At 34.8% G+C, this 21,991-nt stretch overlaps 2 protein-coding genes across 4 annotated transcripts in view; one reads left to right on the top strand and one right to left on the bottom strand.

The window, feature by feature from the left end:
- LOC136814736 (mitochondrial adenyl nucleotide antiporter SLC25A24-B-like) overlaps nucleotides 1–2,292 on the bottom strand; it is a 16,535-nt gene extending 14,243 nt beyond the window's left edge. The window contains exon 1 of the mRNA XM_067071160.1: nucleotides 2,055–2,292. Within this exon, the coding sequence (XP_066927261.1) occupies nucleotides 2,055–2,261 (207 nt within the window). The 5' untranslated portion in view covers nucleotides 2,262–2,292. The remainder of the gene's footprint in view (nucleotides 1–2,054) is intronic.
- LOC136814716 (axonemal dynein light chain domain-containing protein 1-like) overlaps nucleotides 1–21,991 on the top strand; it is a 52,650-nt gene that overhangs the window by 3,937 nt on the left and 26,722 nt on the right. The window contains exons 1-15 of one of the 3 annotated variants that reach the window (XM_067071137.1): nucleotides 2,478–2,599; nucleotides 8,037–8,369; nucleotides 8,580–8,685; nucleotides 9,210–9,298; nucleotides 9,950–10,006; nucleotides 10,335–10,371; nucleotides 10,777–10,878; nucleotides 11,810–11,979; nucleotides 12,571–12,663; nucleotides 12,924–12,990; nucleotides 13,550–13,587; nucleotides 15,588–15,649; nucleotides 16,296–16,468; nucleotides 17,403–17,498; nucleotides 17,717–17,775. In XM_067071137.1, coding sequence (XP_066927238.1) covers nucleotides 8,080–8,369; nucleotides 8,580–8,685; nucleotides 9,210–9,298; nucleotides 9,950–10,006; nucleotides 10,335–10,371; nucleotides 10,777–10,878; nucleotides 11,810–11,979; nucleotides 12,571–12,663; nucleotides 12,924–12,990; nucleotides 13,550–13,587; nucleotides 15,588–15,649; nucleotides 16,296–16,468; nucleotides 17,403–17,498; nucleotides 17,717–17,775 — 1,439 coding nt within the window. In that variant the 5' untranslated portion in view covers nucleotides 2,478–2,599; nucleotides 8,037–8,079. Of the gene's footprint in view, nucleotides 1–2,477; nucleotides 2,600–7,394; nucleotides 7,414–8,036; nucleotides 8,370–8,579; nucleotides 8,686–9,209; nucleotides 9,299–9,949; nucleotides 10,007–10,334; nucleotides 10,372–10,776; nucleotides 10,879–11,809; nucleotides 11,980–12,570; nucleotides 12,664–12,923; nucleotides 12,991–13,549; nucleotides 13,588–15,587; nucleotides 15,650–16,295; nucleotides 16,469–17,402; nucleotides 17,499–17,716; nucleotides 17,776–21,991 lie in introns of those variants that run through there. The other 2 variants (XM_067071152.1, XM_067071145.1) reach the window with 2 other exon arrangements.

Here is a 21,991-nt window from a genome sequence, read left to right as displayed (position 1 = left end):
AAAGGAAAAAATCTTTGCAACGAGAAACACGTAAAAAAGTCTGTTCTTCATTCCGCTGTGGAAAATTGTGAGATCTGTTACTGACACTCGGTAAGGGTAACTTTGATGTGTCAATCAATCACGCATGCTGGAAAAAAGTCTCTAGAGAAAACCAACACAATTGAAACAAAAAATGGCGTCAAGATGTGAGCAGCGTGTGTGTGATTAAATTGTTATTTAACTTCTTCTTCTTCAAATTATTTACTTTTAAAATGCTTTAAAAATACACATTTGGTTGTGATTATGTCTATCTATCTACCGTGAGATTGGGTAACTTGCATCAGTGGATGCTAACATGCATAGAGTACCCTGCCCAGTTGGCGACTGAAATTTTTTGATTCAAATTTTTCACTTACTTTTTACTTTTTTGAAAATCCTTTTCGACCAACGGTTAGACAACTTTTAACATGCTCTTCGTGTTTATTTTGATTTTTTATTTGAGGCGATCTTCTTAGAATAAAAAACTTTCGAAGCGAGCGGTACTAGTGCCCATTTCCCGACCGACATACCAGTCTGCGACCGATCGCGAGAAAGAAAAAATCAGTACTCTACTTGCAGGTAAGGTTGTATTAATTGATCAGGATGATAAAAAACTCATAAGCTTTCCCGTATTACATTTATTTACACTCGTTCTTTTGTTTTAAAATAGCACTACATTTCCCTTCGGCATGTTTTTCAGAATTTTTCTTCAAGTCGCCATTTTTTTCTAAAGTTTGTTTTTGTTTGTTTTGAAAGTGGCGGTCTATGGAGAGTCTTCATTTGATAAAACCGGGAATTTTTATGTCTGTTTTTTTCTCTTCGGTCTGGAATTTTTTAATCGCAATGTAAGTCTCTTTTTCATTTTTGATTTGGTCGGTCGCAGACTGGACGTCAAATTTCGAAGCTGATTGCATCACTTTTTTATCAATTTTCAACGAAAAAACTGTATCGAGCTGATTTTACAGAAATGCTTTCTAACATATTCATTGTTTTGGACAAGTAATTTTTGGAGTGGGAGTTGAAGCGTTTTTTCTTACGAGCTTTTTTGTCCACAGGTAGCCATTTTTTATTTTTTTCGAAAAATCCGGGTTTTTCATGTGCTTCCGTGCAAAGTTGGATCTTTCGGATTCTAATCGTTCTTTTCTAGAACTTTTTTTACACAGTACGGGAAATAGGTCAAGGCAGATTACTACCAAAAGAAATTCTCCAGAGGTTTGTTTTTGTATGACTTTTCTGGGTTCAAAGACGTTCGGTCGCCAACTGGACCGGTTGCCAACTGGGCAGGGGACTCTAGCCCTCAAATGAAAGACCTGGCTGGTCATTAAAATACAAAGTTTTTTAAATCAAAACAAAAATGGTTGAGTAGAGCTGCGAGCGGAGCTGCGTAGTTGTATTTTAATGACCAGCCAGGTCATTCATTTGAGAGCTATGCATGTTAGCCTCCACTGTTTGATGCAAGTTACCCAATCTCACGGTATCTATCTATATTTTAAAGTGTATCAAAAAGTCTTAAGACCCATTATCCATATATACATAGGGATGGTGAAGGTTTGATTGATAAAATTTTCTCAATGAATTTCTTGTTTTTCCTGAAAATTTCCCCCCTACCTTCTGATTTTTGGAGAAAAAAATAACCCCGGTTTTCTGATTTTTTGAAGAAAATTTGGAAGATCGGGGTAGTAAGATTTCAGACAGATTTTACTTCAAAATTTTTATCTCAAGCAAGACAAATATCTCAAGTTGTCAGGTCAGAATAATTCAGCAGACGTTTGAGAATTTTTTTTCTAGTAAAGAGAGGTTGCAAAAAAGTTAACAACGGCACCTTTCTTTTTTTTTACGTACAAAAACCAATTTTTTTATCTCACCACACCATAATTGAACTTTTGGCAAGACTAGCTACATGTCCCATTTTTCCTATTTTCTACTCAATACACTTAACTTTCAAGAGAAAAAGTAAAAGATTTTATGCAGCCACAAGTGCCTTTTTAGAGAGAGGGACCCTAAAAAATAAAGAATTATAAAACTCATTTTTTTACCTGAGCTTGTCCTGGAATTTGATGTATTCCCAATCTTTTGAGTCCGTCTGATAACTCATCAACTCCAATCCTACCATCTTTGTTAACGTCAAGCTCGTGAAAAAGTTTTTCAAACCCTTCTTTGTCAAATTCGTAACCTTCAAACAGTTTACTTTTGCTGTGATGATCCGAGGAGCTCGTCCCACCAACCGGCTTCGTGATCGCCATTTTGTTTCCTTTCTCCAATCAGTGAATCGGATTTTCAAGAAAGGAAAATCCTCTCAATGAAATGACGTCATACCACCATACGCCTCCTGCACCCGATCCGCCCTTTGCGCCCAGAACGTCTCCAAGGTTGTAATTTACAAATTGTCTCGATAGTTCAAATTAGATTATGAATAGAATTAGAAGAAAAGGTTAGTAGTCAAGTCAAATTTATAAATCACGGTCAAAGCTTGTTCTTTTTAGGTTTTTTTTTATTAGCTGGCTTTCCTATCTGGTATTTTGACAAAAAATGTTGTTGTTGCAGTCTTTCGTTTTCCTCCAGTTTTCCAAAGAATGAAATGGTATGTGCTTTTTTCACTCTCTACGATTTCCTTTTTTTGCTTTAAATGTTGTTACAAATAGTATATTGAATATTATTAACTTATTTATCCAGACGGTGTCAATCGAACGAATCGAACGCTGACGCAATCGAACGCAATTGAACGCAATCGAATAATTGCAATTCGATTGTCGAACGCAATCGAATTGCAATCGAATATTACCCAGGATTTGCTGTTCGATTGCTTCGATTACGTTCGATTGTATTCGATTACGTTCGATTGATTCAATTGTATTAGATTTTATTCGCTTCGGTATGGTACTTAAGCACTCGGCCGCCCACGCTAAAAAGCTCTAACAGAGTGATCCAATTTAATTTAATCGCAATCAGACTCATCGAACATAATCGTAATCGAACGAAATCGAAGATTAATCCAATGTAATTGAACCAATCGCACATAGCCAACTATCAATCGAACCAATCTAACCTTACTCGAATGCAATCGAACACAATCGAATATTACCCAGGAATCGGCCGTTCGATTGAGATTCGATTACGTTCGACAATCGAATCGCAATTATTCGATCGCGTTCAATTGCCGTCGATTGGTTCGATTGCGATTTTTGTTCGAAGTTGTTCGATTGACACCGTCTGGATTTATTGAAGTATTTTTGAGCGCAAATTTAAATATATGGTTAAATAAAAAGCAAACGATAACAGTTCTGTTTATTCCTCAATCCCCTGGGAAAAATTTTTTTGCCGACTTAGCTATTTTACAAATCTCGGAAAAAACTCCCATTGTCCCATAGGAACTCTGATACCTAACCCGATTGGTTAATTTCGGAACGCGTTAACGGCTTCAAGAAAGTCATAATGGCAGATAATTTTGAAAGTTTCTGAGGAAAATGTGTGTAATCTATTGATGTTGATGGCTTGTTGATTCTTTAAAGAAAAAAGATACAGTAGGTATAGCTTGTTCTAATCCTGGAATATCGAGGTTCCAGCTACAACAAGAATCTTGTTGTGCGCCGGAAAGTCAAAAACTGATACGGCGCCCTATTCATAAACACAATCACGCAACTTTGTTGTCGTTCCTAGTCCTTTTTGACAAACGCGGTCCTTACGATTTCGAGATTGCATATTTGTCAGATTGTTATGTTTTCGTACATCCCTTTAGAGCTTCAGCGTGGTGTGCCGAAAACATTCACAATCTGATCTCATTTTACAACAAAAGGGCTATCAGCTATTGCGCCAGGCTTTAAACTCAATGCATTAAACAGCAATAGACTCTAAAAAAATGGGTCCCACAATCAGTATAGACCTAACTGTTCATACAAAAATTACAGGAAACGCATATATATTTGGATTTTGTACCCTATGCTGCACGCAAGCACTTAAGCTAAAGTCCTGCAAAAGCAGGACAAAAATCAACGCCACATAGAAGATCTTTCAAATTCAATATGTGAATAGACAGTCAATACCTTTAGCCAAATTAGGAACATTTTTCTTACTTTTACCAGGATTCCTAATTAGGAATCCTATTCCTAAATAAGAAGAAAAAAAATCCTAATTAGGAAGAAATATTTAAAAGTTTAATATCTCTGAAACGAATTCGCAAATTCCAAGCATGACCAATGCCAATAGATTCGGTATACTAAATATGATAACTGTGCAAAAAATTTCATTCGCGGATGGTGGAATTATTAACCCCCCAAAAAAATAATTCCAAATTAGGAATTAAACGAACTGCCGTTTTTATCATCACGAAGAAAAACAGAAAGTGAGTTTTATAAATAAGATGTCAATTTACTGGGAGAAGTGAAGTTTTTTCTAGGGATTATAGTTCGGTCCCCCGAGCAAGTCAAGAGCTCAACCTTTCTTTCCCACCTAAATGGAATGGTAAGAATCTTATGAAGTATTTTTTTTTTAACGTGCGATTTTTTCTAATTTTGGAGAAAATCTAGGTATTTGCTTCATATTCCTAATTAGGAATACTAGTAAACTAAAAGTAAGAAAAATATTCCTAATTTGGCTAAAGGTATTGTTATTATACAGCAGTAAAAAACTTTTCTATTTTTCCTTTTGTTCTAGGAATGAAAATAAAGGTATGATGATAATTGAATACTATCATACACTGGCACTGATGATCTGTGGCACTATCTTAAAGCTAGAATCGCTTTGCGTGTTCTTTGCTTGAGAAAATGATTGACGGATTGAAATTTCTCACCCATGCGGGAGCTTGTGGGCGTTCTGCGAGCGTTCGGTACTAAAAATGGTAGACCTTGCTGTGATAGATCATTTCGATGGAAGTTGTGAAGTCGGGTAACTTGCATCAGTCAGTTAGCTGGAACCTCTATATTCCAGGATTAGAAAAAGCTATACCTGTTATCTTTTTTCTTTAGAGAATCAACAAGCCATCAACATCGATAAATTACACACATTTTCCTCAGAAACCTTTAAAATTATCTGCCATTATGACTTTCTTGAAGCCGTTCTGAAATGTTAATTTTTCTTTCAGAAAAAAGACTATAATTTGTTTACCTTTATTCCTGCAGCTTCCCAACATCCAAGCTCTCAAACATCACAAGCCAAATGAAATTACTTTCGATTTCCCGTAGAAATTATGCGATAAAAAATCCGGGGTCGAAGAATGAAGACTTTTTATTTCCGAACAAGTTATCTTTGCCTATAACGAAATATTACTTTTCAATATATTTGCTAAATATAATGTTTGATTACAAAAATACTTTACACTGTATTCAAAGTTTGAAAAAGTTGATTCTACTATTCTACTTAGCTCTTTGTTTTCATGTCTAACCCCCGCCTCAAAAGAAGTCCCAGAATCCCGAGATTTTTGTAGACGGGCGTTCAAAACAAAGGCGTTTTTATTTTTCTGCCCACTTACGAATTTTTCTTTATATAATAGGCATTTAAAATATCAAATTTAAAAATAATAGTATAAAACCTTATTTTCTACGTCGTATAGTATTTCTTCTAAAACGAAAACACAAAATACACTAGAAAAATAAGGAATTTACGAGTGTTATCAAGCCACCCAAAATGAACTTTCATTCGTCCGCGTCATCAAATTGTTGTATACGTCGCAATCTATTGTCAACCATTGTCCAATCCCGTAAGCGATTGAAGTGTCGTCAGTAATAATCTGAGAAGAGAACAATAACATTATGACATCACACAAATAAATTACGCTGGGAAAGTCCGCAAGAACAACATGCGGTCTTAATATTTTTCCCTCGCAAGTTTGGGGGGAAAACGAAAGTACTCTATATTTTACATATGGGGAAGTGTAAGAGAGATTTACAAACTAGAAAAGTTTCGTTTTGGGGTAAAGAATCAATATTGTGAATTTAAGCGAGTTTCCATTTTGCAATTTTTCTACAGAGCCAAATAAAGATTTTTTCTATTGTTCTTGCTCGATTGCCTGTAACAATAAGTTCCGTAGTTATGAGGTTATCGAGACAAAATGTGACAAATTTGCGCGGAAACGAAATTTAACATTAGTCTAGGCTGCCTATGGGAGTTCTTTCCGAGATGTGTAAAATAGCAAAGTCGGCAAAAAAACTTTTCCCGGGGGATTGAGGAATAAACAGAACCGTTATCGTTTGTTTTTTATTTAACCATATATTTAAATTTGCGCTCAAAAATACTTCAATAAATAAGTTAATAATATTCAATATACTATTTGTATCTCTCAGGAAATAAACACTTACAGAACAACATAGTTTATCATTTGAAATACCCCCGTGTTTGGACCATTCTATCGTGTGCGGAAACTAAGTAGCACCCTCAGTACGAGATTGCCGCCTCATTTTTATTCGCCTGCGCGAAAACCCGAGCTAATCATTTTTTTCTCGCCCGCTCAAGGGGAAAAGGAAAGTGATTGTAATTCTTTGAAGGAAAAACGTCAGAGACAAACCCAAAGACCAAAAGATGTATTTTGTTGTTGAGAATCCATCCTGTGAAGATGAAAAAATTTCTGCTCTGCATTTTTTCGGAACGCTGAAAATCTCCCTTAAGGTAAAGAGGTTGCAAGATTTGGGTTAGCGAGGCAAAAATCGCTAAAAAACTGGTTAAATCGTAATCCTCAAAAATCGAAGAATTTTCAGCGGGAGGACTATTATCCTCAGATATATAATTTTCAAGTGCCTTCAGAGGTTTATCGTTCGCGTAAGAAAATTATGAACAGCTGTTATCAGGTAATTTTGCTGCCGCGGCAAAGAATCCCCCAGCTGGATCCAGCTCCAGCTATTAATTGGACACGCGAGAGTAACCATACTTGTGTTACTTGTGTAGGTGTTTGAGCAAAGTGCTCAGGTAAAATTCTTGGTTAACCACGCCTCTGTTTGATCAATCTGTCGAGAGAAAAAGAATCTCAGCAGATATTTTTATGTTAAGTATCAAATTTGAATTAGCTCTCCTGCACCCGCCCAGTATATCCATGAATTTGGGGTTCATCAGGGATCGACTTTAAGTGGGTGGTGTCAAGGGCATTTTTAAATTTTTCAGTTAAAGTGTTTCTTATTTCCGTAGGCTTTTATACTACTATTGACGTGAGGTACCACCCCTTCTAACACCTTCTAAGATGCGATAGCATTCCCTTCTCCTTTGAAGGGAATAGATTTTGGACTGCATGAGACGCTCCCAATAATTGTTTGAGGTGCCTTTTATTCTTCTTAGAAAGGATTTTTGAAGGTCTTCAAGTCTCTGAATGACACCAACAGTATTTGGACTCAAAACGGAGCAATATTCTAGAATTGGTATCACCAACGATTTTATAGAGTGTAGTCATACAATGGAATCTTATGCAAAATGACGGTAGACCTTTTGCTAGTTAGGATGCCATGCATGTTGAATAATTAAAAATTCCAGCACTAAAAAAATGATAGAAAAAAATTAATGCACAAAAATAATCATGCTTTTCATATGTATCATTGCTTTATAATGCTGCAGAGTTTTTAATTATTCAACATGACATGCTAAAAGGTATATAAATTTTTTTAAAGACAACGTCATTTTATAATTGATTTGTCTTTTACAACACATATGTTACCTAGGGGCAAGATTATTTATCTGGTTTGTACTGACTGAGGGATATCAATATTTACTATCCATTGATGATCTTCAGCGCTATCTCATAATTCCAACTTCTCAAAAATTGCCAAGGAAAATGTGGGCTCCACGAGTGTATGAAATTGACCAAACCTAACTTTTGTTTTTAATTAAAGTTTCCATAAAATGAACTGAAGTGATGATTTCAAAGTGATTCTATTTTGATTATCTAAACAGTGCCCCATTTATACCCCCACACTGTTTGAAGGCTTTCCAAAATCTTTGGGGAAATTGGAATACTGGACATTTGAAAAGAGATGATATTCAAAATCAAATTACACCTTCTTGCAGACAGTCTAACTTTTTATAACCCCTTCAAATTTTTTAAGGGTATGACAGAGAGGATGTAGCAAGCTCTATTTCTCGAAGAAAATGGTTGGTAAAACCGAAGTCCAATCAAAAGCACTTGCTGCACAAAAACCTGCATTACCACCCATCTTAGCAATGGATCACCCAAAGCGTGACAATGTACCTGAAAATCTACTGAACACCTTGACACAAGCTGGTAAAAAATTTCAAAATCTTGGTCCAAGAAACAACAATAATAACAGCACTAAGAAACCTGCTATCAAGAGGAATGATAATGTATGGAATCATGAAAAGGGAAGAGGAAAATTTAAACATTTATTGGAACAACCAACTTGCTATTGTGGTGCTGGCAGGTTAGTGTACAAATCAAATCAGTTAACCCAAAAATATACATATTAGAGTGGACTACTGTAGGTGATGAAAACATGCATCCAGCAATAGAAATTATTTGAAAAAGTTACAGGTAAAAGAGATTTGATAAGCTGTCAATTAAAAATTATCAATTCTTGATTTCATTTGTTTTTTAGTAATAATGAATATTCATTCATTCATTCCATTTTTAGTGATATCTCTTACTTGATGGATGCTACAACGAAAAAATCTGAACCACTTGAAGAAGACAGCAAACCAATTTCAACAACAGAAAAATTGGATTCTAGTATTGATCATGTAAGAGAACTGACACAACCATAGATTTAGAAAGCTTGGAGGGCTAGATGTTGTCTTTTGGCTGAAAAGTGTGCCAATGTTTGGTAGGAAATTCTACCTAAGTCGCGTGACATTAAAATAGAATTTCAACGCTTGACCTATAAGAGCTTTGCGGGTTTTCGAAAACAATAGCAGCAATTTTTTTTGCTATTATTCACTTTTTTTTGCTTGGATGAGCTTAAAGCACGACATCTAGCCCTTCAGGCTTTACAGAAATCTATGGATACAACCTTATTAAAGGAATTATTCTCAGAAATTTGGGTCAAAGAATGCTAGTATTATGATAGCAATTTTGATAATGTCATTGCTTGATGGCAGTAAATTGATTTTTCTGTGAGGTTGAGTTGTTCTGTCCTGAAATGTTTTTTTATACTTTAATTCTTTAATTTCACTTTATTTGAAAACATTACTTTACACTAACAAAAGGAAAAATTCACTTTGAATCCTGAATGAATGACAATGACAAACAAATTTATTGTTAATAGGGCAAGACAATGATCCCAGAATCAATTATTCCATCAGAATTTCACATCAAGAAACATAAAGGTGTTATGGGCATGGAGATTCATCAGAAGTAATCAAACTTTTATTATCACATTTTTAGAAATTTGTTTGACAGTGATTTACCTTATAATATCACTTCTTTTATCCCGATTAAAGGAACGTGGTAGAGTCTTCCCTGAAAATCAATGAAGTCAGGATAAGCGACAAGGATTTTCCAGCAAGGATTTCACAAGTCTGTTTTCTTCTATCTGCCGAGAGTGCTCGATGATATTAGAGCTTGTTCAAATTAAAAGGAAAAGACTTTGATTTATTATTTAGAACTTTAAGTTTCATACCGCCCGTATGGATTTCGAAATTTTGTGATGAAAGTCTTTTCCTTTTTGAAAAAAGTCAAAAGGCTTCTTTTAGCTTAAAAAGAAATTAGATTATTAAAACTAGGGGTAACGTTTGCCAACAAAGGTAACCTTTACATTCTGGAAAAAGGGAGGAGTATGGTAGCTTATGTAAAGAGAACTCTCATTATGCTTTTTGTTTGATGCAACTTCATATCAAAAATAGTTCTAAATTGCTGCAGCACCATTAAAATAAATGAGATTTGACAAGTTACAGCCAATTTTTTTACGTTTCCTACACCTTAAAGGTTAGATTTCTTTTTTTCATATGTAGTCAATTTCCATCAAATATTTCTTACCTAAAAGCTTTTGTTCCTCTTTTTTTCCAGTCAATTTACAACACTACCAGAGGAACATGAAGAACACTTTACCATATTCCCGTCAATGTAAGCATATGTAACCATTAACTTAGAATTTTATTGTTATCTTAAAATAAGTCAAACATTATCACTGGAGAATAAGCCAAAAGATCAGATAACCCTCACAATTATTGACTTAGATTGACCAAATTCTGTGAAATTTTCTTTATCATCTGAGACATTTTCACATCTTTGGATTAAAAAAATCATACCCTTACAATGCATACGTTACAAATTTTGAAATTATTCCATTATAAAAAAGGTTTACACTTCCAGTAGGTCACTCTTTCTTAGGTTAAGTCTTAGGAGAAATAGAACTCTGTACAATAATACACATTTTGTGTTACGTTTACAGGAAACCATCTGGAAGACAAGAAGCATTGCAGCTTATGGTAGGGCTTCTATTTGGTGATTGTTACTTTCCCCTTTCTCTTATAGATTTACTAAAGTTTGAGGATTCACCTTCTCAAACTCTATGAAATCCTTTTAAATAGCAGAACTTTTTCACTTAAAGTCGTCAGCAAGCCTTAAAGCTGTTTTTCTTCGTTGATCATGTTTCGTTTTTTGTATTTTCTTAATTAAAATAAAAACACTGGCTCATTACGACATATACTACAGAACACTACATAATTGCCCCCTCCTACCGCTCATCAGAACGTCATTTGGCTGAGTGCTTTTGATCCCCAAAGGTTCTCAATTTGATACTAGATGCTTCCGCAACTAAAGACACAGACCAAGGTTATAACAGCCCTTGACTGTGGTCACAAACTTACTTACGTTACTTTTATCCATTTTAGCAAGTGATGAATACTTTATTGAAGAAAGCTGGTATTGAAGAACCTACATCTGAATGTGAAGAATTGAATACACAAGAATCTGACAGCCAGGAAGAATCTCAAGTAAATCTTTGATTTGTTTTTATATCAATGTTCTTTTTTTTGGGCATAATGTTCAAGGTGCAACAAATCCTTTTGAAATAAAAACGTTTTTGATTCCATAGTTTTTCAACCACCAGTCATCTGATAAGAATTAGCTTGTTTTCCAAACAGCTATGGTCATTATATGTATAATTAAAGTTTTTTGACATTTTGAACCATCCTTTTAAATTCCATCACTTTCAGCTTGCACTTTAAAGCTTGGAAGTTCTCAAAACTTTTTTAGTTGCTTTAGCCTCATGAATATTTGATTCGATTTTATTGTAAATTCAAGAAGTGATCTTCTTAAATGAAACGCACAGAGAAAAATATCACTGTTACTTTTGTTCTGTCCTTTTGAATTGAAATTCCTACAGTAGATATTTCTTTTGATATATTTTTAAGTTCTCAGCTTTTCTTTTTTGATAAAATCTCTGAAAATTATTTTTTTGAGGGTTGTTTGTATAATATTTCAATACTTCATATTTCATTTTGACTTAAGTTTTCATCTTAAAAGTATCTTGTTTTGAAGAAAACTATTCATGGAATAATGTGTTTCTTAGAACTCCTTTATTATTTTTCTGAAGCAAATTCTGATAAAAGACACCTTAATATATAGACTAACGATTCGATGGACAATGTGTTTCTTATAGAACTCCTTTATTTTTCTCAGGTGAATTCTAATAAAAAGACACCTTAGTATATATACTACCTTGTCAGACCTTGTTACTATTTTTGCTAGATGACCCTTTTTGGCTCAGAATTAGGAAGTTTCAGTTACCGAAAATCCTAGCTTCATCAGCTAATTGTGTCAATTTATAATTCGCTTATGGTTTTAAGGATTGACTATTTTTAAGTAAACAACGACTATTCAGAAAATCTAAACACATAATATTAACATTCTCTTTCATCATAGATCGAAGCTTTGCTAAATCTTGTAAAAGAAGAACAGAAAGTATACAACATCATTTTCAATGAAGTGATACGACAAGTCAGTGTTGAGTGTATTGAACGTGGCACAGTACTTGCTGAACTGCGTAAAAGATACGCCAAAATGTTGGATCGCGTACCAAAACAAGTTAAAAGGTGCGAATTGAGTATTTTCCTTTCTTCTACATTTTAGTTTTTCTCTAGAAATGCTCCGTTTGTTATTCTAAGGAGAAAAATAATGCTCTATAAATCAACAAGAAAGATCTATATCTTGAGACAGTGTTATGTGTTCAAGCTTGGGTTTCGATAGCCAAACAGGGTGTTATAGCAACCTTACATGGTCCCTCATATTATAGCTATTTACTCTTGTCTCCCGAATAGACGGGGGGGGTCCGAATAAGCAGGGGGGTAGGAAAATTTGCTAAATTCTAATTAGCGGGGGGGGGGGGGTAGTTTGAATTTTTTTTAACTGATATAAATTTCAACAACAAAAAAGAAACTTTAACAAATGAACACATTAAATAAGAACCAATACTAACAAAAAGGGAAATTTTAACAAGTTTAAGGTCTATCTTCACTGTAATAAAGTATTGAATTATTCGAATTTAATTAGCGGGGGGGTCTTAATAAGAGCGGGGGATGGATTTTTTTTCTCTTAGCAATTAGCGGCGGGGGGGGACGTCTATTCGGGAGACAAGAGTAAACTCGTTTGTATATTTTTATATTTTTCTATTTCGTTTTTTTTAGCTTACATGAAGAGGTGCTGGCACAAAGAGCATTGGATAGACGTTTGACTGAAGAGCTTGGGCGCTTCAAAACATCTATCACCCTCCTAACCAAGTACCACTCATTTGTTTATGTGATTTTTTGGGTAGACTAAGATGAAGAACTAGTTCGTTAGAATCAGCAGTCATACAGCTTTCTCGAAGAAAAATTAGGCTTAAAAATAATTTACCAGAAATCATCGTCCATCAAAGTCAAAATCTATCAAATTTTGAAAAGAGCAATTTATCTTTAGTAATTACACAATTATATCAACAAGAAGTAAGGAACGTTAACTTTTTCCTGTCTTTACCGCCTATTTTTGCTATCATACCTAGAGAACTACACGAGATTCACGCACACGATGAAGAAGTGACGCGGCAGGCTATCGAGACACAAGCTGAGGTACGTTACGATGATTTTTACCACGATCGTCATAGGGAAGACTAGCAAACGCTGAGCTATTTATAACCTTCAGTCTAGTCAAATGCCGAAAACGGAACTTTTTTCATCTCTTTTTTATCTATACAATGATAAAAGTTCCATTTTCGGAATTTTTTTTGGCGTTAGATCGACACGTGAATTTTAATTTGTAATTGTAAAGGAATTTCTCTGTAAACTACTTTTTTTCAAAAAAAACTTTTACCCTGGAGATTTGTTTTCGTATTCCCAACTCACATACGAGTTTTTAAGGAATTCACAAACACGCCATTGAAATGCTAACAACTTTGCCTGACGTCAAACGATACAATTATTTTAATCTAAATCTAAGCCCCCAAAGCTCCCACGTTTTGGAGCTTTAATTTGAGGTGTAGCCCACCCCCCCCCTTAAACTCCAGTGGGGGCTGACGCTATAGCACTTTCGATTCAAGTTGATCAATCAGAGAGGGCAGGAGTCCAAAGTTATAAATATAGGTTCATGCTTTCACCTCATTCATCATTAATAACGCACTTATCTTTGTAGTTAAATGAAGCACTGAAAGAATCTGAAAAGAACGCAAGGTATATTTTAAGATATTTTTTTTATGTTCTGAACTAACAAAGATTAAAACTCATCTTTTCTCTCCTGTATCTGCAACATTTAAATTTTAGATTAGAACTCATTGGCAGCTAATTTCTTCAGAAGTGGTGTTTAGGGGCGGCGTATCATCTTGCTGTGTGTGTTCATACACATTAGATGGCCTCAGTACCCGAATTTTTTAGATTTCCAATCTTTTGAATTATAGAGTCTGCTAAATCGCGTGCCACGCGTGCCAGCGTGCTATGCGTGCCTACGTGCCATGCGTGCCTGCGTGCCAACGTGCCAGCGTGCCAACGTGCCATGGCATGCAAACGTGCCAACGTGCCAGCGTGCCATCCAAATTTGGCGTGCCATTAAAACTTCGGCGTGCCATCCGAATTTCGGCGTGCCATCCGAATTTTGGCGTGCCATCCGAATTTCGGCGTGCCATCCAAATTTCGGCGTGCTTGTCCGAATTTTTACCAGAATTTCGGTAAAGCTTGGGGGAGAAGATGACACAACTTGGACCCCCCCCCCCAATATGGACCCCATTGTGGACCCCAATATAGCTCCCTCAAAATTAGTGGGAAAGCATTTTCAAGGTTATTTTATGTAATGACACTTAAATTATGTAAATAATGGCATTATCACAAAATATGAGGTGTATACACCAACAATGCTGGCGGTGCAAATGGATATAGATTGTCATGCAATGAAAACATTAAAAGCTCCAAGAGAGCTGTTTTAGAGATATGAAAATAGTAGTACTTTTATTATTATTTTATTATTTTCATTTTTATATGAACAGATCATTACATAACTTTAAAAGTTTTGAAGGAGTTACACGTGTTTCTTTCACGCGAAAGGCAGTAGTCTACCTGTCATTTTCTTGACAAAGCAAAATCTCATTTTCAGCTTTTTATATAATATTGTGCTGGAGCCTTATCCGCGTGCTGACCTAGCAGACGAATAAGACGCAGTGGGTGAGTGAGTCTAGACTACGAAAGGGGCGGGCTAAAGGAAGGTTCCTTTAGGGGAGTAGAACCTAATCCTATTTGCAGACAGGAACGGGAGACTATGCAGTTACAATAAACTAATATTTAATAATGACAACGCTCTACAATCGTGCTATAAATAAGAAAAGGATACTTACAAACCTATGTCCTGAGCAGGTCCGCCGCCGATCGCCGCCGAAACAACACTAAAGTTTAGGAGGGCTGGACAGCAATTGCTAAGTTGCTGCCCAGTGGAGCGTGGAAGGCGCAGTTGGGCGTTAGAAGGGCGCTAGATACGAACAGTAAAGGTATAGCCGAAGGAACTTTAGTACAATATATGTTTAGATACTTAGCGTTATGCTTTTTTTTTACCGAATTTGAACCTAAGTAGGCTTATAAACGTTATGCTTATAAAAAGAGTGTATTCTTAAATTCTTCACGCCTCAGAGCCACCATTCTTCACCTGTCACCTGCCTTTTTAAATCAAGTGGTCAGGAGCTGTAGCCAAAAATAAGGAGCTTAAATGGTTGTCCAAGGGCTAAAGTAATTTTCAGAAGTCATCATTTTTCTTGACTTTTTCTTTTTCTTACTCCCCTCACTTGCCGTACTTTAACCCGTGTAAGAGACCGTAGTAAGTGTATATTCCGAAATATCGCCTAACAATTAATGTTTCATGGAAAATAAAGACTCTGGAAATTTAAAAAAGTATGCAAAATTTGGTTGGCACGCCAAAATTTGGATCACGCCAAAACTTGGATGGCACGCCAAAACTTGGATGGCACGCCAAAACTTGGATGGCACGCCAAAATTTGGATGGCACGCCAAAATTTGGATGGCATACCAAAATTTGGATGGCACGCCGAAATTTGGATGGCACGTAGGCACGCTGGCACGTTGGCACGCCAAGACACGTTGGCACGCCAAGACACGTTGGCACGCTAGCACGTTGGCACGCCAAGACAGTTGGCACGAAGGCACGCTTAATTCTTCTACCTTTTCTATTTTAGTTTGTTAGCAGAATATCACGATTTGTACGAGCTGCAAAGACGTCGCCTTGACTACCAACTATGTAAAAACATTGACAGAACTTTTTTGACATTAATTCCTTCTTACCGACTTTTAATGTTTCTTTTTGTGTTTCTGGTCCATCCGAACCCTTTTCTTGTGTTTTTGTAAGCTTTCACTTATAAATAGAACTACTCAAGTTATTAACGTGAATTGGTAACCCTCGCGTTAATTACAATCGTTTAACAAAATTTGATTCAAGGTAATCTTTAAAAATCCTGCCTTTCGCTAAATAAATAGAAACTCTTTTCCTCGCGTTAAATACTTGATTAATTATATAAGTGCAATAAGGTAGCAAAGGAGAAGATTAAAGATTCCCCTCAAATTTTCTCTGGGTAGTCTTGATACTTTTAGTCGACAGGAAAAATTATAAACGTTGCTCAACCCTACTGATAGTATTGGGTAGCCAAGGGATCATTATCACTTATCACAAGACCGCATTGAATCTTTAGCTAAGAAATACTCACAGATACCCATAGTTTTGACTGACTATAGGGAAGAACTTGAATTTGAAGCAACTTGCCTACGCAGTCTGTCCAATTTGCGGATAGAAGTGTTTTCTCGAGTGAAAAAAAACTGTCCATTTCTATATTAATTCGTAAGGCATTATTTTTCGTAAAAACAATCAAATTGTTCTAAAATCTTTACAGCGAAACTCATTGAAGAGCGTGACTTATGGGCAGGCAGTGCACACATGTTATCATTGAAAGTGACCGACAAACACAATTTGGTCACTGTTCGAAGGTTACATCTCTATCAAAAAGCATGGCATAAATTGGCCAACAGATTCACTGTTGTTCTCGGACAGTCTGATGCCAAACAGGTAACAAAATAATATAAGTATTATAATGGATTAGGGAATTTAAAAGAGTTAAAAAAGAGATGTTTTGTTCCAGACTCTAAAGTTCTTTTCTCTTACAAACTAACTGTTGTTAATTTTTCCTGCTACAGGATACTGTAGTCTAGCAAGCTAGACGACTAATTTATACATTAGTAGAAATAAAGCAAAAGTAATGAATGGAACAATTTAAGTCGTCTAGAAACCTTTGTGCACTAACTCCAATCAAAAGAAAAGTGTCAATATTGCAATTATAATTTTTTCCTGCTCAAAATAATTCTTGAGAAAAAAAATATGTGTGGATTTGTGTATTGAAAGTTTTTCATTTGAGTTGATTTCGTTTTGAGAGTTTGTTGTTGCTTGATAAATAGTTTTCTCGCTACGCAAGTTTCTGTGTAGCTAGCCCCTGTATCTATAAGGTTGGAACACCGGATTCTTCCAGTCGTTTATACAAACTAAATCCCGTTTTATTATTATTAGTATTGGTATTATTAGTATCACACGCATTATAAACGACTCCAGTCTAGCTACAGGAGTATTAAATTTCAAAACATGTCCGTGTCAAGATTACTTATACCTAGTATTTCACTATTTTAGCTCGAAAATACAAAAATTGCACCAAAGTAAACCTGGGAAAGTCTTTTTTCATCAAATCAGGTCAAAAATATGAAAACTCATTTAGTTCGAAACTCGTGTAATTCGAACAAAATTCTCGGTCCCTTGAGAATTCGAATTACATGAGTTCAACTGTAGTTGTAGCTCAAAAATGCCGTGCGCCGAGAACAAAATGTTCCTTGTAAATCTATTACCAGTCCTCTAAAAAAGCCGACCCCGCCTCTAAGTGTTGATAGGTGTATTACAATTCATACTTGATTTCTACGAGATATTTTAATATTTTATCCCTCTCTTTTACCCTTAGTTACAAGAAATAGCTGGTCATTGTCGTAAATGGCAAGAAACCGTCATATCTTTCGATGAAAAGCTACGAGAAGCAGAACAGGAAGCTTACAGAAGGGTATACTTGTTTATACTTGAAAAACATCTATACGAGTAAAAAGGGAAAAAGACAAAATCAGTCTTAGATACTTTAAGTAAAGTCACTTGACTTAAATATTATTCAAAATAAAATTGAAAGATTTTTTATAAATATGTATCAAAACTGATAATTGATATTTCCCTAGACTAGCAATGGGATACATCATATCAAAAGAATTTTTTATTTTACTTTTCCAGATGAAATCAGTTCAAAGTTCATTGAAATTATGGTCCGAAAAGTTTGATCGAGTCGTTACGTAAGTTGTTACTTAATTCATGTCTGAATTTCAGTTTTTCTCTAATTTACTTAATGTTAAAGAATTTGAGGAATTTTTCAAAAATACTACTACTCATTAAATGAATTCAATTGAATGAAAATTTCTCCCACATCACAGTATGTATTTACAGGACAAGTGTTACAATTTAATTAACTACAAGTAAATTTTTTTTTGATATTGCCAAAAACTACATAGAATTTTAATCTAACCTAATTAAGTAAAGAAAATTATCGATAGAAATAATTACAAAATAATTCATTTAGTAAATTAATATTAGGAAAAAACACGATTGACCTTAAAGGTTGAAATAAAATAAGTAAAATATGTCCTGTGGACTTATTTCTTGTCATCTAAAGACATGTTGTTTGTTTTCTTTTCCAATTTTGATATGCTATCTTGGTTAGTTTCTGGTCTGTTTCTACTTTTACCATTGGCATTTTGATCGATTCGACCGTCAACTACAGGTGGAAGAGGGTCAACTTTCAACGTCGCTACAATCGGTTGATGTCGTTCAAAGGTGGCTGGTCCTACAGAAATAAACTTTCGCCGAATATTTGATATATCAATACCACTATGATGCACAAAAAACAAAGTATTTTTGCAACCCCGGATAGTCAAGTGTTCCTCATTATCGTCCTTTTTACCTAGTTTTACTGCGGACACTATCTTTGAGCTTTGGTTATTTTTGTTGATGGTTTTGATAATTTCATTCATCTCGTTTTCCTCAAGACCAAAATCTCCACCGATTACAAATGGATTTCCTTCGAATTCCTTTATAGCTTGCTCAATTCTCTCTTTGACAGTAGACTTTCGTTCATTTTCGGAATAGTAAGGTTTGTTTTCGTATGAGACGAATTTTACCTTGTCCCTGATGTTTGGGTCTTTAATCAATGTTCCTTCATTTTCAAGGAATAAAATATCTGGGTTTTCTTTCAATATACATACAAGATTCTCTCCTGTATAAATTACCACTTTATGTAATTCAGTTTTATCTTTTTCAAACTGAAGAACTTTGAAGCCGTCGCATTGTTGTTTATCAGGGAGTTTTAATCCTCCACCGTATGCTATGAAACACTTGGTTACCTCGGTTTCCCTCTCAATAGATTCTCGAAAAGAATAATCCAGCTGTTCCACTCCCTCGATTTTACTATCATCTATGCCTCCTTTGAATGATATATAGATGAATGGTTTGTTTTTTTTGATTTTTTCTTGTACTTGATTTTGTAAAGTTTCGTCCAAAAACTTTACTGTCAAATTTTCATTTTCAATTTCTCGTATTTCATTATTTGATTTTGTAAATATCCAGGAAGAGTCTCTAGATCTTTCATTCAATATTTTTTCTTCTACTTTCCCGAAGCTTGATCCCAAAAGGAGCTTTCCCGTATCTCCTTTAATTTCGAAATTTGCAGTTAAATAAGTATCACAATATCTTGACATATTTACATCTGTAATTTCGATACCATCAACTTTGCGATGTACAAAATAATCTATATTATTTCCATTCGTTGTGCAAGGAGCACCAGTAACTAATATGCCCCCTTTTAAAAGTTTGTTATATGCTTCAAATTTCATTTTTTCTATCTCAAGGTTAAAGTCGCCACCGATTAAAAACGGTTTTTTCATTTCGAGGAGTCTACGTAGGAATGCTGTTACTTCGGTGTCTTTATGTTTAGACTTACTTCGTCCATGCCATGAACCAATCAAAATTTCTTTTCCATTTATAGTCATTTTTCTCAACTCCATACGTTTATTAACAATCTCCGCCATTATTCTAAATTTTCTGACGTCTTTGTTTTCGCATTCCGCGCTGGAGAGAACATACTCATTGTTGACATTTCCAACTACTGCGTTACATTTTTTCTCAGAACTAAAATGCAATACCAAATCGTGAAGATCATTTTTTGTATATTCTTGTAAGAAAATGACATGTGGGTTTTCAGTTTTTATTTTTGCTTTGTAGATTTTACGAAATTCTTTTTGCCCAGAGCTCACAGCTACATTAACTGTCATCAGCTTCAAGACAGCAGGATTGGGTGAGCTTGTTGACTCATCCATCTTTCTACATGATTTAAAGTTAGAGCAATGCTTCTGAATGTTTTATCAAAGTAAACTCTAAAATAGACATGATTACAATAGAGTATATAGTTGATCGCATTGAAAAATAGAAGGAATGTTATTATTAATCATTAAACAAAGCCAAGGATTATGATTTCCTTTGGGACTTGTAAAAGCAAGCATTACGTTAATTAGGGGGGATTAGGTGTTTGAATTGCCTGTATCGGTTAAGCTACCCCTATCAATTATCATGTGATTCTCAGCTACTTATTTATTGATTTTCATGTCAACGGTGCAACTTTTCAGAGTTTTAAGTGAAATATTTAGTCGAATGTCGAATGGGACAACAATGCGTGTCAACGATCTGCTCATACAATTTTTTACCCGAAAAATGAAGTTTCAATTTTTCTTTTTGATTTTTAAATTGAAAAGAATTTTGAGATTCCATTTTTAATTTCAAATTTTTTCTTCATTGTACGTAAGATTTCTGCGATTCTCTTCTTCGTTAGTGAAGTTTGCACTGCAATACCTTTCTTTTTCGGCCGTATAAACGTAGGCAGAAGTGATCACGTGATTTGTTCTCGAAAACAACCTTGGTAAAAGAAAGTCCTCCAGGTGTGGGCACTTAGGAAAAGGAGCCATAATGGTACCCTTTTACATACCTCAAAATTTTCTCTAAGGGCTAGAAATTCATAACAAAGTTAGTCTCTGAAAGTGTCCAAAAATCAAGGAAATGGAAAATCTCAATAGGTCACGACTTCCGATTTCCAATTTTTTTTCAAAATTAGATTAAAATGTTTTTTTCAGGTGAGACGAGTGACAAGCCAAGGCTGAGGACAACCTACACTAAGATAACACTGTTTTATCCAGTTTTATCCTGTCAAAAACTATAAAGGTTGGAGAGTAACTGTGCCCGAAATTATTTGAATTTTTTATTATTTTTTTTCCATTGTAAAGAGGAAAGGCAAAATTAAACTATGGTGTATAACTTTTTAAATTTGGTTCAGTGGTTTTCAAGTTTTTGAAAAAAAAAATTCACTTTTGAGAAATGTCAAAAATCATCTAAAAATGAGGTATCATATCAAAGTTAATTACAACCTTAAGCAACTAAACACGAATAAGGAGGTAATTAAATAATTAATTTTTTTATTCAAATCAACAAGTTTTGGGAAGTGAACAACAAGGATAGATTATTTTTCTTTTTCTTTTTTGGTTTTTATTGATTTGGAAAAGTGCAACCCTTAGAATTAATACAACGACGAGCTCTAGATACAACACCATCAAAAGCATTTCTGATTATCTGTTGATTTAAGTTGTTACATGCCCTCGCAATAGCTGCTTACAGTACATTTATCGTTCGATGTTGTTGATTAACTAGGACATTGCAGATTGCATGCTTCAGCTGGTCTCGAAGAAAGAAGTCGCAGATCGTTAGATCTGGTGACCTTGGGGGCCAAGTCCAATCCCCATTTTTGCTGATTAATCTTCCTAGGAACCCGTCTAAGCTCTTCCAAAACACCTTAGCTTAACAATAGCAATACCAACCTTTCTTCTTTACAATGAAAAAAGAATTTGGCAAAAATTCAAATCATTTCGGACACAGTTACTCTCCAAATCCTTATTCCTTTTTCTGGGTCACCCGGTAGAAAAAGATTTACTTTTAGAAATTGACTCACAACCGTCAAATAACGACATACAGGATTTTAAACTATAAAATGGAAAACACGATGGCTTGGCACATCAATAAAATAAAATAAAATTTATAAAAACTTTTATCCACTTGACTAAATTTGACAAATAACCAACCAAGATTTAACTTTATCTTTCCTTTTTATAATGGAAAAAATGAATTCAAAGTGTTGAAATATTTTGTGTTGCACCCGGTACCTTATAAAAAACATTTATCAATAGTGCCTGAAGGTTTTGAACATTCATTTTGTAGGTTTTTAAGGGGTGAAAGCTTTAAAATCCTATTTTCAATTTGAATTGACATTATATTGGCGATTTGAATTATGATATCAAAAATACCTCAATGCGACCAAATATTTGCGATTGATTACAAATTACAAGTGGACTATATGACAAGGACTAGAATCGCATTAACCAGTCAATTAAAAAAAATTGTTTAATTGAAACATCT

Source organism: Clytia hemisphaerica, unplaced genomic scaffold (genome assembly GCF_902728285.1).
Source record: "Clytia hemisphaerica strain Z4C2 unplaced genomic scaffold, Clytia hemisphaerica genome assembly, whole genome shotgun sequence".
Classification (NCBI taxonomy): domain Eukaryota; kingdom Metazoa; phylum Cnidaria; class Hydrozoa; order Leptothecata; family Clytiidae; genus Clytia; species Clytia hemisphaerica.
Note: the sequence above shows the minus strand (reverse complement) of the source record. Positions and strands in the feature narration are given on the sequence as shown.